This window comes from Lytechinus variegatus, chromosome 15 (assembly GCF_018143015.1).
Source record: "Lytechinus variegatus isolate NC3 chromosome 15, Lvar_3.0, whole genome shotgun sequence".
NCBI lineage: Eukaryota > Metazoa > Echinodermata > Echinoidea > Temnopleuroida > Toxopneustidae > Lytechinus > Lytechinus variegatus.
The window spans coordinates 12,775,855-12,793,052 of NC_054754.1; the positions used below are offsets into that span (position 1 = coordinate 12,775,855).

Below are 17,198 nucleotides of genomic sequence, written 5' to 3' on the forward strand. Positions count from 1 at the left end.
TACTTTTTGCACTTGCGGAATTATTGGGGGGGGGGGGCAAAACGATATGTTTGCCCCCCCCAATAGTTTCATTGGTGGGGCGATAGCCCCCTGCCCGCCCCACCCCCCCCCCCACCCAGGACCGACGCCTCTGTGTATACAACTTCTCTCTTAAATCTAACCTTACTGGCAATATCTTTATTCTTCTTAATGCATGATGATAAAATGCAGATTCGGACCAATTAAGACTAGCACAAATTACAACCTGTGTGGCTTCTCGTGCGCCATCGGGCTTACCGTCATTCCTTTATTTATCTTGCCACCCTTTTACTCCCGTTATTTTTCCACCCTTTTGAGTTAATGATTTATTTAAATTAATTTATTCACCACTGGTGGGATGGAACACCCTATCAAAAAAGTTGATTTTCGTTGGGGTCCTTTTATGTCATGTGTTAAAAAATATCAGAAACATAAACATTTCATTCTTTTTAATCTTGAACCTCCACCCATCTGTTTATAATAGTCCTGAAAAAGAATGTTTTTATTTAATAACAATATACACAAATTGCGAGGGAAACAAACTGATTGATGGCATACTATAATCATCATGATCAAACTTTTCATTTTTTCATCATCATTATTATAATTTTTCTACGCTAAATTATTGGGGGGATGATAATACAGGCCACCCCCCCACTTGAAATATTGGGGGGGATATATCCCCCACCCCCCCCCCCGTGATCGACACCCATGCTTGTATTCATAAGTATACATCATGATAATCATGTATGGCCTTGTTAATGGCGATACCGTGATCATGTCGGCGACATGCGGAAATAAAAGATATAATAAAATGGAGCGAGCGAAGCGAGCGGAAATTTTTTCTGTGTATTTCGTCGGAAACATGAGATTCTGTCCTTACAATTTCTTGCGTCATACATTATTATGCAGGGGTACCGTGCGTCTACCAGACCGACCTCTGGGGAGACAAGCAAAAAAAAAAAAAAAAAGGAAACGAAAAGGGGGGGGGGTTGAACCCCCTAAACCCCCCCTTGCGTACGCGCCTGATTGGCATTGAAAGCATTACCATTTATCTTCAGCATATTTTGTTACTATTAGAGAAGCCAATACGTGAAACTTTAAGATATATATGTATATATATATATATATATAAATATATATATATATATATATATATATATATATATATATATATATATATATATATATATATATATATATATGATCGGACAAGTGATAACGGAGTTATGACAATTTTCGACTAAACACTTTGCAAGTCCTCATGAACATTCAATAAGAGAACTGATGGTGTCTTATCCCCACTTGGTCTTTTGTATTTTATTATCAGGAATTATGTAACTTTATTCAAATTTTGTACTCTAAGAACTAAACCGAAAAAAATGGATTGACTACACTGCGTTTATATATAATGGTTGCTACAACTTATTCATTATGAGGGTCATGTGTCATACTCACAATGTATATGAAAATGTGATATCATTATTATCTCATGTAATAACATAATTATAAGAAAAAGGGAGTGGAGATGTGACATCTTTAACCCGCCTGAATACTCATGAAGACGTGCAATGATCTATCTGCTTTTACAAAATATTACGAAATTTAACAATTCAATAACTGTGTTATTTGTTAATTATTATTATTATTTGTTTGGCATCACCTGTGCCAAATAATAATAATTTGTTAAATTTGATGATTTTTTAAAATAAGATAATCATCTAATTAATGGAATACATAATTTTTTTTTCATAATAGAGAACCTGAAAACATGAATAATACAACTTTCCTAGGGGTTTCCATTACGAGGAATCCATTTATGACACTAGTTTTTCTTTTCAACAAATGTAGTCATCACAATTAACATGATCTGTTTATTTAGCATAGGTGAAAATATAGATTTCGTCGTCCCTGTTTCTATTGTTTCTATAAAGTCTGAAAACATGAATAATAAAGCTCTTCTGATTACCTTGGTTAGAAAAGAAAACTAGTGTCATGAATGAAAATCTCGTCATAGCTGCATTTTAAAAGTTTTTCAGGATTTCTAGATCATATACAGTGATAAAAGTCTAATTACACAAACATGTAGAAGTTAATTAGCACATTACGAAAATTATGTTGTTTACGATAACATTGGTTAAAAAGGGAAAACTAGTGTCATAAATGAATTAATCGTCCCAGAAAACCTAATAAGAGATGTATTATTCATGTTTTCAGGCTTTTAGATAACACAGTAGCAAAGAAATCTAAATGTAGCATAAATTTCATGACAATTACAATGATAAAATTTGATTAGAAAGGAAAATTAGTAACATAAATGAATTTCTCTTTACAGAAAACCTTAGAACAGCTGTATTGACCATGTTTCGGGTTGATAAACAGTGACAAAGAAATTGTACTACTGCACATATTATGTTTACTAGCGTGTTATTGCAATTATGATGATTACATTAATTAGAAATGAAGACTTTGTCATAAATTAATTTCTCGTCAAGGAAACCTTATAAGAGCTGTATTTTCAAGCTTTCTGGATAAAACAACAAGCTCCATGCAAAGAAATCTACTTAGTCCTATTGCAAATAAATATTAATTAGTGTATTAAGGTAATTATATCAGTTATAACAATTACATTGACTAAAAAGGATTTTTAAAAAGAAAGCTATTGTCCTGAATGAATTCATAACCACAGAAAACCATCTAAGAGCCGTAATCATATTTCATGCTTTCTGTACATAAATTGACAAAGAAATATTTATATTTATGTTGCACTTGGTGATGATGATGATGATGGGTTCTTTAATAGCGCCGGTATCCGCCTCAGCTGGGCGCTCATGGTGCTTGCTCAAAAATAAGAAATATCTCACGAATTTCAATGTCTTCAAACAGTGCTTAAGATCATCATTCAGTTCAAATACTGTCCTAGTAATGCTACTATTGAGAGATTGGGTGGTCCTTTTCAGGACCAACACTTGCCCAAGAAAGATACATGGTGTACCGTGAAACTTACTACACTAATCTTCTTCGCCATGGAAACCTTCAGAAGTTATACAATTGAGTTATTCTTGCAATAATGTTGGAGTGGGGAACAGAAAGGTCTTCAGGTAAGACTCAAAAGTTGATTGAATCTCTGCTCTCCTGGTAAATTGGGGGAAGGCTATTCCACGGCTTTGGTCCAGAGATGTAGAAGGCTCTGTCACCCCCAAAGTGTGGGACTGAGAGATTTTGTCAGCAATGCTTGATCTGCTGAGACTGCGTCTTGGTCTATGCAAATATTCAGTGCATTATACTAATTATAGAAGTTACGATGATTACACTGGCTTAAAAGGAAAACTAGTGTCCTAATTGATTTATTCATCATAAAAAAAAAACATAGAAGAGCATATTATTCATGTTTTCGGGCTTTCTGGATATAAAATGACAACGAAATCCATGTACCGTATATTCTAATTAGTGAATTATGCTAATTATCCGAATTACGATAAAAAAAACTATTGCCATATAAAAATTACTCGTCATAATTTATCAAAACTTAGAATATTGTATTATTCATGTTTTCTGGATATAGAGTGACAAAGAAATATATATTACACATGTATATTATTTGGTTAATTTTGTTATTTATGGTAATTACGTAAATTTCACTGCATATAAAGGAGAATCATCATTCTAATAAATGAATTTATTTTTAAAGTAAACCACAACAGAGCTGTGTTATCTATGTTTCGGTGTTTTCTGTATGATATACATTCACAAAAAAACTTATGCTAATTAGCTTATTATACTAATTACGCTGATTATGATGACTGTTTTACTTACAAATAAAAACTTAGGCTATTGATGAATTCCTCCTCACAGGAATCCTGAAAAATTGTACTATTCATGATTTCAATCTTTCTGGTTTAAGATTAGTAGCCGCAGTGCTAATTGATGCCTGGTTACGATAATTATGCTAATAGAAAATGCCCAAAGTTGCCAAGGTGGCAACCAATCTAAGTTTACTTCAAAAACCCATATAGAACACAAATCAACAAAAAAGTACTTAACAACATTCCCAGATAATAATAACAATAATAATAATAATAATTGGATTTATATAGCGCTTTTTCCAGAGGATACAAATCGCTTTTGATTGCATAAGACAAGTTAAGGTTTATGGTTAAATAAGTATGTTTTGAGATGTTTTTTGAAGAGGTCAAGAGAAGAGAGGTTTCGAAGAGATGGAGGGAGTTTGTACCAAAGACGAGGGGCAAGAGATTGAAAGGAGTTGAAACCGGCCTGTTTTCTGGATTTTGGAATGACATAGGAATGGAGCAGCTACAGAACGAAGAGAGTATGTAGATCTTTGTTGCTGAAATAATGAAGAAATGTAAGAAGGTAGTGTGGTTGACAGAGATTTATAGATTTGAACAAGTATTCGATAATGTATTCTATCTGAAACAGGTAGCCAATGTATTTCATTTAGAAGAGGGGTAGCATGACACCATTTGGGTTTTTGACAGATTAATCGTGCACATTTGTTCTGAAGGCGTTGAAGTCTTCCAAGATCCTGTTTACTAATACCCCAAGGCCCAAGCAAGCAACCACAATTGTATGGTATGGTTAGATTTCTGTGTCAGCTGTATGAATTCCCGGCCTCATTCCCAGTTTTTTTTATTTATTATTTATTGTATGTAGATGTACATCCATGTAATTTTTATTCTTTTACTGGAGTTTCGTTCCATTGTTATGTTCGTTATTATCTGCAAAATATATAGGGTTTTAATTTTGTATATAATTTGTGCATTTTTATGCAAATAAAGATAAAATTAAATTGAGTTAATTGGAAAACTTTGGTGGTGTTTAATTTTTTTTATCCTGTTAATGTATATAGAGTTCCCAAGATATTATCAAATCGCTCATAAAATGTTATTCTTTTATATTTTGGATTCCCAAAATACGAAAGATCATGAGCAAACTAAAGATCTTGGTATGCACTTAGAATACAAAATTGGATCGCTAGATATTTCGTACCTAGGCAAGTTATTAAAAATTACATTGAACGCAAATTCAGGGGTAATTATGCTGCATATACCATGTATACTGTAGAGCGCTTAGAGAAGCGCTATATAAGCAAGTATAATTATTATTACTTTTAGGAATCAAATAAGAGAATATATATCTCACCATACTAATTTGAGTGCCAAGCGCTTGCTGATTTTCTTTGAAAACATGAAACACTTTTTTAGTCATTGTAATCATGATTAAAATACGCATCTCACTAATCAAATATTGCGAGCGCGAATAGCGAGCTGAAATTTAGGAAATTCAGACCTGAAGAGAAGCATTTTAAGGCTTGGTTGTAGGAATTTACGAAGACCATACGTATTTCACTAACAAAATGATGCGAGCGCGAAGTGATAGCTGAAAACATTGACCGCAAACAGGTACATTTTAAAGACTATTTTTTTTTTAATCCATTAAGAGTATACATATCTCACCAAAGTCATCAAATGCGAATGCCAAGCGATTGCTGATTTTGTTAGAATCACATCCAAACACATTAAGAGCTTTTTGAAGTCATAGTAATCCTGATTATCCTACGCATCTCACTAGCGCAAAGTGCGAGCTGAAAATATAGGAAATTCAGATCTGAAGAGGGGCATTCTGATAGGCTTGTTTATGGGAGGTTTGTTGCCCCTCATGCCCCCCCCCCCGTAGTTACGCCACTGGTTACATTAATGTCGCCATTAGACATCGGTAACATTGTTTAAAAGCTTCGGGTTATAATAAATATATATCCTATTACAGGATTATTTCTTAGCGTTAACTGTTATTATAAGCACTGTATATTTCACCCACCACTAGTGCCATAAAATTGAAGTCTTAACTCTATAACTGTCCATGTTTTGTCAAAAGCGCTATAATTGTGTCATTCTGTAGGATACTTTTCATAGAATATGGCTCTGTCGCTATATACTCCCTGATTTAGAGTCAGGGGTGCCTCGCATTTTATAATATTTATGGGGGAGGACTGGGGACTATCTGTTTGGTTAGTATAAGGCTATCCACAATCATGACAACAGGCCATTTTCATTGTATTGAAAAAACAATCGTCGAAAATTTCTCAAGCCCCCGGGAGCCCCCACCCCCCAAAAAACATTTTAGACTAGAACCGCGCCTAGAATGATGGGATAGTTTTCAGTCATGAATGATTTTAGAGAGATGCATACAGCTAGGGTATAAAAGAAAACATTATAAAGGTATAATAGGCCTAATAATAAAGACGACACTAAAACGGATATAATGACCGAATAAAAAGGGAAGAAAATAAGATAATAGTTTCAAGTTTTATTTCATTTCTCAACTCAATACAAGATAAGAAATAATTGCACAGATATAAAATGATAACCATCAAATGATGACCATACAAATAGAAGGCAAATATCAAGGATAATAAATAATGAAGCAAAGTATTGAAAAGGAGATAAAATGGGAACATTTGAAAGCGGAAATGATGGGAAAACATATAATAATAATTTAAAGATGGAAAGAGATTACAGAAGGAAGGAAGAGAAAATATCAAGATAAAATTAAGAAAAGATAGACAAAAATGTATCAGGGAAAGGGGATAGAAATGAGAAAGTGAAGCAAATAAAGAATAAAAGGTAGATAAAGAAAAAAACCTATAAAATAAGAAGAAAGAAATGACAACAAATAAAATATAATAACGTAAGTTGAGATGGCCTTAACAATAAAACCTGAAGAGAAATACGAAACAGAGAGAGGAAAAAACTTCTTTGTGACTGCGTTTATTCCATAAACATCATCAACCCATGAATACTCAGGGAATATGCATGTCTGAACAATACAATAAAAAAAAACTGACCTCAATCAAAATACGTGTTCATTTGGTAAGAGTTTACATAATATCGGCTGATCTTTTTTTGGTCAGACACAATTTACACCAAAACCTTTTTAACCTAGAGTGTGGACTCTTGAGAAAAACTGGAATCTTTTCATCCTTGTACTTGGAAGTTGGAACCATATAGAAAATAGGGCTCCCCCAAAAAGGTTATTTGCGAGTTCAAGAACCCCAAATGATTTGAAAAAGAACCTAACAAACGTTCTAAATTAAGTGGCTAAGGTAATATTTAGAACCTTGACAAGGTTCCAAATACGGGACAAGCATAGAACCCACTGAGAGTGTGCATAATCATGATAATAGGCTTACCATATTGACGGTTGAACAGATGAAGCCAGCTCAGAGAAGAGATAGAAAAAATATCTGATGTTGAACCTCGTTACGTTAATTGCTTATTTCTGAAGTGCTAGCTCGCAGAAAACATATCGTGGGTTTACTCGGACTCTTGATGATCTAAAACAAAAGCTTGAATATTCTCCGTCTCTGCATTCTGCTGAACTTTGTTTGTTGACTCAAAATGTGGGGATGGAGTGAAAATGTCAAAAAATTGTAACTGAATTCCCCAAAATGAAAGATTATTCCTTCCTACATGTATGATAACGATCAATAATCTTCAGAAGCTGAGTACTCGATAAAACTGGAGCTATATACGCCCATCTTAAACAACCAATCAACGCAATTCGCGCATGCTCACTTGACCTAGGGGCGGTGATTCCCTTCATGATATAGATGAGCACCCCTAACTCTTTTTTTTAATCATCATTGGTCCAATCAATATGGTAATGCTTTAAAATATTAACACGTTACCTTGGGGCGAATCCATAGTAACACGCTATCGTGTTATTTGTTTATTTCAGCCAATCATTGATAGGTGATTCTGAAAATTAATTTGTGATCTTGCGTAATTGTTGAAAGAAAAGAAAGTGTTCCAAGAGGTTCGATTTCACAAATGTATTTTGATATTCAGGGGCAAACTTTAAATACCCCCCCCCCCCATTTGAATGTTGACTGTCTTTGTCATGTACGTCTTACTTGGGTCCGCGCTGAGATAGAAAGGGCGTGGGCTAGTTTGAGCATGGGGACGTGCTCATCCTGGGGATATGGAACTTTAAAAGTGGCATGGCCGTGGGAGCACAACTTGGGGAGATGGAACTATAAAGCTTGGAAAATCACAGGGGGCGCGGAGCAGTTTTGAAAGTGGGGGGGGGGGGCGTATCATGCAAAAATTACAATCAGATGGTCATTTTTATGTTTCTGTACAGTGTTTAGAAAAAAAGAAGGGCTAGGGGGAGGCTAATTCAGCCCCCCGCCCCTCTTTCCCACTTTTGCGGCCCCTGAATCAGCCTAAACCCCTGGAGGGGGGGGGGTCCACGTATTATTAGTACCGATGTCGTTCAGTATTCATGCCGGTATTGTCTTGCAAGTCCGATGGGCCGATAGAGAATTATGACTCGGTCCGAAGCCAAGACCGACAAAATGTGACCTCGATGCCGGCCTCTACTACACCCCTGTCTGCTGTATATACACATCTCACAAAGGGGTGCAGAATGCATGGCTTACGTTTTTTTTTGGGGGGGGGTGGCTGACTATGCAAAATACAGAATCACAATAAGATGGTCATTTTAACGTTTTTGTACATGGTTTTGGAAAAAAAAGTGTGAGCTGAAGCCCATCCAATACCCCCCCCCCGATCGTTTCTGCGGTCCCTTTATAATAATGAACCATGCTATTGCCATGGTGTTAATAATTGAAATTTTAGAACAGTTGGTGGCCTCAGTGGCCATGCTTCTAAATTTTGTTTTCTAGAAAAAATATTCATTCATTCGAATAAACACTTACTATCTTTCATTTGCACAAAATTTCACTTTTCATTATAAAAAAGTATTTGTAAAAAAAGAGTGCATATACCAGATTTGTTAAGTTAACAGAAGAAGGAGTAATACCCTAAAATCTTTCGCTGTTAGGAACGATTCCTCCCATGAATTTCCGTATTCCCGTGCCCAGGATATATTTCTTCTCTTCACAAAAAAGACAAAAGTTGAATGTTGATTGCATTTAATTTCTTAAACATTTCCTTAGTTATTATTGATGCAGGTCATTTCATGAATAAATCTACATTTATTTCGGCAAATATTTTGCCGAAATTGAATAATATTGTTGAAAACGTATAATGAGTATAATGCTGACGCTATATTTTCGTGGAAATGATGAACACCGTGATCGTAGAGAACCAAATATAATATGGTCATTTAAAAGCAGTTAGTGTAGTAGGTTTCACGGTACACCATGTATCTTTCTTGGGCAAGTGTTGGTCCTGAAAAGGACCACCCAATCTCGACGTTCCGACAAGTGTGTTCTTGTCGTCCTATAATCAAAAAAGTTCCCTGCATAACTATTTAAACCCCATCATTACATACGTGCATCTGTGTTTGTTGTCTTCAAAAAGTCAGAGTTTAAACTTAAACGAATTAATCAACTAATTCTAACTTTACAAACAATTAATTGATTTTCTAAAGCATATAAACCAATTTTGTGGCAATGTAGAATCAGTCAATCAACATTTCGCAGATTAAACCTAAATAATTAATGTGGTTCAGTTTCCTGTTCATTAATATGATTAATATACGTTTAGAGTATACAGCCTTTACTCCTTTGTTTTAGTTTGAATAATTGATGTATTTCACAAGGCTAATAATGCTTTCACATCTACCATGGTTTTTTACGGTTCTTATTGAATTGATTGTTTCAATTAGACCCTAATACATATAATAATGCATTTTAAAATGAAACGTCCTTTGCCAGTTTGTTGGGGGACGACTCTGCAATCATACTAATCATGCTAATAGTGTATCATGCCGTATCATCGCTGCCTTTGTGATATCAGATTTGATGGACATTTTTCATAACTCTGTTTTTTTTCTATGATATTTAAAAGGCCTGTTTGTTGGGGAGGTCATTGCCGCTTTCCAAGGTCCGGAAGTTTCAGCCGAATTTTGTCTGGGAACTCTTCAATTCAATTTCAAATCAAGGTTTATTAAAAACACGAGTTGCAGCCAAATGGCTGAATTGGTCTGCACACAAAGCAAAAGCAATTAAAAGACTCATTACGTATTTCAAACATTAAAAAAGCAGTACACTCTAAAAAATGGAATCTTATATCAACATTTGAAAGGTTGGAGGAGTGATAACCTTTTCCAAATGTTACATCCAACTTTGTATAAAGCTAAATCCAACATTTTAAGTGTTGGGTAGAACCATTTAAAGTGGTAAATGCAACATTTAGAAAATGTTGTCACTCCTCCAACCTTTCAAAATGTTGATTTAACATTCCGTTTTTTAGAGTGTATAACTTTGTAAAATATGACGTGAGAAATATGTGTATAGACAAGAATACCTAGGCAACGAAAATTTATACACATGTACATAAGATAATGAGAAAAGGGTAAATTAAGAATAAAAAACAAAATAAGTAAGCTGTAAAAGATCAATAAAAATATATTGAAATAAAAGAGTTTATTTCCTCTTAATTTGGTCTCATGGACTTTTTTGGGTGAAATTCTTAGGTAATTCGTTTAGCACCGAATTAACATCGGTAGGGGGTCACTGACGCTGAAGACAATCCTCTCCCTCGATTTTGGAAGAGGGGTGCTGTTTTTAGAAAAAAACATCTCTCTAAAAAGGGTTCTCGCTCCTAGATGAAGGCGATTTTGCTCGAATTCCTTTTTTTCATGGGTGCCGGCTATATATGCCGCGACCCCAGAAATTCTTGGGGTACTACGGGACCCCCAAAACACCCCTGATTCCCATCATGGCCCAATCCTTTCCCGACTGCACTTAGCACGTTTAAAAGTCATTCACGTATCTCCTTTATGACCTACAGGAGTCCAAGGCGTGAAATTCAGTTTAAAAAAATCACGCGCTCATTCTTTTGTTCAATTTATTTTTAATTCAGTGTTCTGTACACATAATATTTCAGGATGATTATTTCTCATGTGTTCTTCCTTCCTTTTCCCTCTTTTGTCTCCTTTTCCCACAATTACCTCCCTTTCTGTAATTTCTCTCACTTTTGTTATCTCTTTTACCTTTCTCTTTCTTTCCCCTGTCTCATTTTTTAACTTCAACATCTTTCCCTTAGGGCCCTATCCCTTTTTCCGTTTTCCTTTTCTGTTTAAATTTTCCTGGCGATATTGAAATCCTACATGCCTGACCGTGGCCCCACCTATTACGCCTCTGATGACGGATATTTTCTTTTATGACTTTTTTCCCTATTCTGTTGAAAATTTTCTCTTTCCATCATTTTCCAATTCAGTTTTCCCCTATGTAGCCTCTCAACTCATTCTATTATTCCCGGATTTTCCCCCAGGGGCGGCGATACTGGGGGGGGGGGATGGGGCACAGTGCCCTCCGCTTTTGAAGCACTGAAAAAGTGCCCTTCACGAATGTGTAATGTGCCCCTTTCACATGAAGAAGATCCGTTTCGGATGTTACACAGTGCTATTTCTCGTATCGTTCCAATTTTACGAAAAAATGCCCCCTAGTTCGATCTCAGACGTGTTTGGTACCCATTTCACCTGAGAAGAACCCGTTTTATGTATGAGCAAGTGCCCCTTTCCTTCTTGAAATTGCCCTTTGTCGTATCAGTGCCCTAATTGCCCAAGAAAGATGCCCCTCGCGAACGTGTTCTGTGTCCCTGTTATACGGGCCCGTTTTATGCCATTAGCAAGTGCCCCTTTTCTCTCTTGTAAGTGCCCATTTTACCCAAGAAAAGTGCCCCTTAACAAACACGTTCTGAGCCCCTTTCACGTGACCCTTTATGTGTGAAGGATCATTACAAAAAAGAAAACAATATTTTCATTTTTATATGTTACTACTTAATTAGAGAAAAAAAATGTAAGTAAATAATCCTTCGTGCCAACGGTTATCATGTGAGTGGTGTAGATAAGCAGTGGCGTACAGATCGGGGGGGGGGGGGGCTTTGGCCCCCAAAAAGTATATAGGCAGTCACAAGTAATCATGAAAAAAGAGAAAAGGAAAGAGAGAAGAATGAAATTGTCTACTGAATATTATGTCAAAGTCTATTATAAAATTTGATTATTGTTATTAAAATTTCAAAATTATTTCACGCTCGCCTTGCTCGCTTGCAGCTTCTTATGAATTTGTTTATATCTCGCTCAAAATGTTTGGCTCGATCATTACACCACTGTAGACAAAGTCATTTTTTCTTATACCCTTTTCGAAAGAAAAGGTGCCCTTTTTTCCTACCCCCCTTTTGTTTTTGTCTTTCCCGCCATCCGCGTTCCCATTCAAATTGCCATATCTTTTGATTGTGGTCCCCTAGTAATAGCTTCTTAAAGTTAATTGTTCTGATTTCCTTCCGTACTATTATTTCCCTTTCTCTTTTCTTTCTTTTCATTTTCATCCCCCCCCCGGCCCCCGGGGCGGATCTACATGTAGCTTTTTCCAAGGAGGGGGTTGACCGAGAAATTTGAGACAAGCAAAAAAAAATACGAAAGGGTTCACTATGGAGGTTCGTGAAAAAAAAATACAAGCAAGAAAAAAAAAGATTCACTATAAAATGAAGGTAATTTTGGTTGGCTCCAACATTTAGGTCATTATTATTGTTTTTATTTGTCAGCCCAAGGGGGCGGGGTTAAACGGGGGTTCAACTCCTACCATTGTTATAAGTTCATGCCATATGCCGGCCGCGCCCCGATGCCGCACCGTTGGTTGCCTAACCACTCACTCAATTCAAGTCAGGAGGAAAAAAAAGGTTGTAAAAACGTTTTAAAACTCCTCGAAAATATGAAAAAGACGGCTGCCATCGAAGTTTCTACGGTACGGTAGGCTTAGCTTTAGATCTCATTGAATTTGGCAGATATGAGCGATGTCAGTTTGTTAAATTTGACTTGCATTTACTTTAAGTTTAGGCTATTATTATTTTAGAATTTCTATCTAGGGGCCTACCTCAGACAGAGTCATACGACGGTTCGTATACCGGTAGGCAAATCTCCGCTCCACCTGTAATCCGTTCGGATGCAAGGAGGTGGAGCGGAGAGTACCTGAATGGTAGTGAAGTGTCGTGTAGCCTATATACGAACCATCGCCTGACGTATCTCTCATCATGACAATTGACAATCTTGGTGTTGATACTAAAATTCTGACGAGTAAAGTATGTTAGGCCCCCTATCAGTTTTTATACTAGTCTTCTCCCCTTTTCCTAGTCAATAAATATATCAAAGTATCCGATCCTGTTAATCAATTGGTAGATCTTCAAAAGGTGTGATCAATTGCGACAATTGTAATTTCTTGTACCAGGCTTTAAGTTAAGAATGACAGTTATTTTATTTTACTATTGAATATAGGCCCTTATTGTTTTCTTTTATGCTGCAGGCCTCTGATGTGGCAGGAAAAATGAAGAAACCTTTGATCTGTTTCATCTCTCCACTGAGCAGACCAGCATCACAGCGCACTGGTATCAGAAAGAAACGCTTGATAGCAGGGACAAAGAAAGCTCCCTGCAAGCAAGGTACCGATCAACATCTCCATAAATCTGTGATCTCATTAAGTGACCATGATGTATCAGCACTGAAGTCTTCAGCAATGAAAACAGCTCATGCTTTCACGAAGACTGTGAAGTCCAGAAGAAAGGAACGAGCTTCTGACCTGAATCAAGATCAATGTGACAATATCCAAGAAAGTGCAAAGACATATAGAAGTACAAGAAAGAAATCTTCACCATTCTCTTCTGTAGCGTCAAAGTCACCTAGAATCCAGAAGCATCAACATGGCATGCTTTTTATATCTCCAGGCAAAAGATCACGATCTAAGAGCATTCATGGATTGGATGGGATTCATAGACGTCGTACAGTGTCCTTGACACCAGAAGACAAGAAGAAGCTGAGTAAGGTCATTGAGAAAAGGGTAAGAAAGCAAAGGAAATGTGGAAAGGATCAGAATGGTTCCACATCCGTAGGTGATCTTTCATTCTCTACAAGCGACCATGAGGCATCTTTCCCATCAAACGGGTCTTTCGTGATGGAAGTGCATGGATCTACTGAATCTTTGAAGCATCAAAACCAATTCTCCCGTCTCAACAGACTGAACAAGGTGAGTGATGAACCTACAGCTATGATCACCAGTAAGAAATCAATATCTATGAAAGATGCAGAATCAAATTTACCAGGAGTTCTGAAGAAAAGGAACAAGATGCCTTTTGTTTCACCTGAGAAGAGGTCACTATTTAAACCAAAACATGGTTCAGATAGAATCAGTCAAGGCCGTACAGTGTCTATGACAATTGTGGATATGAAGAAGTTTGACAAGGCCATCAAGAGTAGGGTAAAGAGAAAGATCAATGAAACCATAGACAGAGATGCCCAATCACTTGAGCTAGACATTTCAACTGACAATGATGTCTCTTGTTCATCTCCAAACAAGTCTGTGGGGATGAAAGTGGATGTCCGTGATTCCTTGTACAATCCGAAACAAGATGACTTTCTTCAAAGAATTGATGAAATGTATCTTGAATCTGATATTAAAAGAAAGAAGCCTTGTATGAAAATGTCTGAGGGATCTACATGTAGTTCACATAGAATTCATAAGCAACAGAAAGGGATGTCATTTGTCTCACCTGAAAAAAAGTATAGGCAAACAGCATCGGTACCATCTAAAGGAAAGAAGAAAATACAAGAATCCATTAATTACAGTGGGACAAATATGAAGAAACATGACAAGATCAATGTTCAGACCAGACCAGACAATAGTTCATTAACTCCAAATGACTACGATGTCTCTAGATCGAGCGGTTCACCAGGGCTGGAAGCAGATAGTTTTTTGTCTGGTATAGCATACAAAACTAAAGATTCCACTCGAAATCTGAAACATGATCATCCTAGGAGTGAGGACAATGTGGATTTATATGTACAGGAACCAGAGCCAACTCTGCAGAATGAAGCAGTGTCACCCAAAGTTAAACAAAAGATGGAAGCTGTCACTCATCAATTTGGTTTTGAGATACAGAGAAAAAGTGGAAGAACTCCAAATTTGAACTTCAAGATATTGGATAAAATGTATGAGAGAAGATTCAACCCAAGCCAGAGAGATAATCAAGAAAAGAAAAGCAGTGATCAAGAAAGATCTCGTGCTGATTTGAAGTTAAAGAGAATGGCTGAGAGGAGGTTCAACTCTACTGAAGACTGTCCTGAAGCAGTGGTGAACATGGACACAGTTGCCAGGATCAGAAGTTTTCAAAATGGACAGACAAACTCAAGGAGCTCCAGCCCACCCTCCATCCAGAGATGTGCTTTTGCTCGAGATATCATTGCTCCAGAATCAGATGACATGAGTGACAGTACTGTTGATGAAGCAGACAGGAGTCTGTTAGAGAAAGAAATCAGTAACTTCTTTGAGGGTAAGAGGGGGCAGGCTTGTCTTGATTTCAGAAAAGGTGCAATGACCTTTGATGTGACACCAAGCTGTGTCCGCCAAGACACCACGTCAGCAGGAAATGGGCCTGTCACCAGCACAGGACAAAATGTGCAAGACCTTGATGACGTCGTAGTCACCGATGACAGCAGCTGTAATACAACTCCAAATATCCTTCAAGAAGTGAAAGATAACCAGACATTACTCAAGAGTGCATCACCGGCAGTCCAAAATGATGCTTCAGCTTCGACTGAATATAACTTTGGCGAACACTTGCCTATTGATGTTGACACGGATGAACCCCTGAATGATGCATGTACACCCTACCAGCATTCAACTCCTACTGGTTCTAACCATCATCATGAAGCAAAACCAAAGATCACATCCAGCAATTCACCTGTACCCTGGGCTGCAATAGAATTGAATAAAGGAATGTTTGTGATGTATTGCCATGAGGAGACTGCACCGTGCATTCTCAAGGACCTTGAAGGTTACCCAAACATCATACAAAGGAGCAGTTTGACAATGACCTACCTCAGTGATAAATCCTTGGTGAAAGTGCAAGGAATGGTGCTTCTGGAAGAACACAGATTGATCAGACCAGATAAAGTTCCAATAAAAGAAGGTAGGTAGTCCAATATTTTCCCTTCTGAGCGATTGAGTTTATGTTTGACCATTTTGTGAAGGAAGTATTTTACTGTAAAGGTATTTGTGTAAAGAGCAAATCAAAAACATCAATCAAACACATGTCATTTCTTTCATAAGTATGTTTTTGGTAGAGCATGATGACAAACCACACACCAAATTTCACATGAATTGGTTTATGGTAGTCCAATGTATGGACAAATTGGTATAAATTTGCTCTGTTCATGAACTGTTTGGAACCAGTTATTCACACTGGTTTTTCAGTTGGGCTAAATTGGTATACAGCTGCATCTTGGGCCCCTATGAATAATTACTCATCAACCATGGGTTGTGTACGTTTCTATGAAATATCGAGATATGGTATCATCAGGTATGCTGAAAAGAATATAAAAATCACTTCGATAATCCATTCCCTTATGCTAACCAGAGCTGAATATTGTTGGCAAATGCAGTGGAAACAGTTCATGATTAATGAACCGCATGCATCAATGGATGTATGAATCATGGCTTAACCACACATCGGAGACTGAGCCTGCATACATTCGTGCTGGGGTCTGTATGTGTTCTTGCATAATTAACCATTCTTTAAAGGGGTAAAGATGTATTTCCTTTAATAATCTTGCATTTCTTTTTTTTTATTCTTTTTTTTTTTGCTGATTGTAGACAAAGCTGAGAAAAGAGAGAAACGTAGCAAAACAAAAAAGAAGACCAAAAAGCAGACAAAGAATAAAAAGGAGAAAAAAATTGCTAAAAGTGAAGCAGAAATGAAAGAAAAAGAGGCTGGAAATGAGACCAAAATGACAACATCAAATGGGAAAACGGGAAATAAGGATGCAAGTATGGAGGTTCAAAAGAAGACCAAAAAAAGGTCATTGAAGAAGACACAAATGAAGGATGTACATGAAACTCTGAAAGGAATAAAACAGAAGCCAATTAAAGTGACCAAGAATAAAAAAGGCAAAGAAAATATGGAAGGAGTGACTGAACAGACAAAAAGTGAAACAATTAAACATGAAAAAAAAATGGAAACAGGGAACAAAAACAAGGCAATGAAGAGCAAAAAGAAGACTAGGGATGATAAGTCGATCAAAAAGAATACGGATAAACACACCAAAGAGGGCGTCACAATGGATATGAAAAAGAAGACCAAAAAGAGAAGTAAAGACAGGCCTGAAAAGGAGAATACCAAAAAGGATTCAAAGCAGAAGAA

The 17,198-nt window shown here is 36.7% G+C and overlaps 1 protein-coding gene across 1 annotated transcript; it reads left to right on the plus strand.

Annotated features, from left to right (window-relative positions):
- Nucleotides 1-12,636: 12,636 nt before the first annotated feature.
- On the plus strand, nt 12,637-16,686 carry LOC121429029 (the record flags this gene model as incomplete). Its single annotated transcript, XM_041625923.1, has 3 exons — nt 12,637-12,754; nt 13,310-15,968; nt 16,652-16,686. Coding segments are annotated over exons 1-3 (2,727 nt in total), but the record flags the coding sequence as incomplete, so codon positions are not given.
- Between the last annotated feature and the right edge of the window lie 512 nt (nt 16,687-17,198).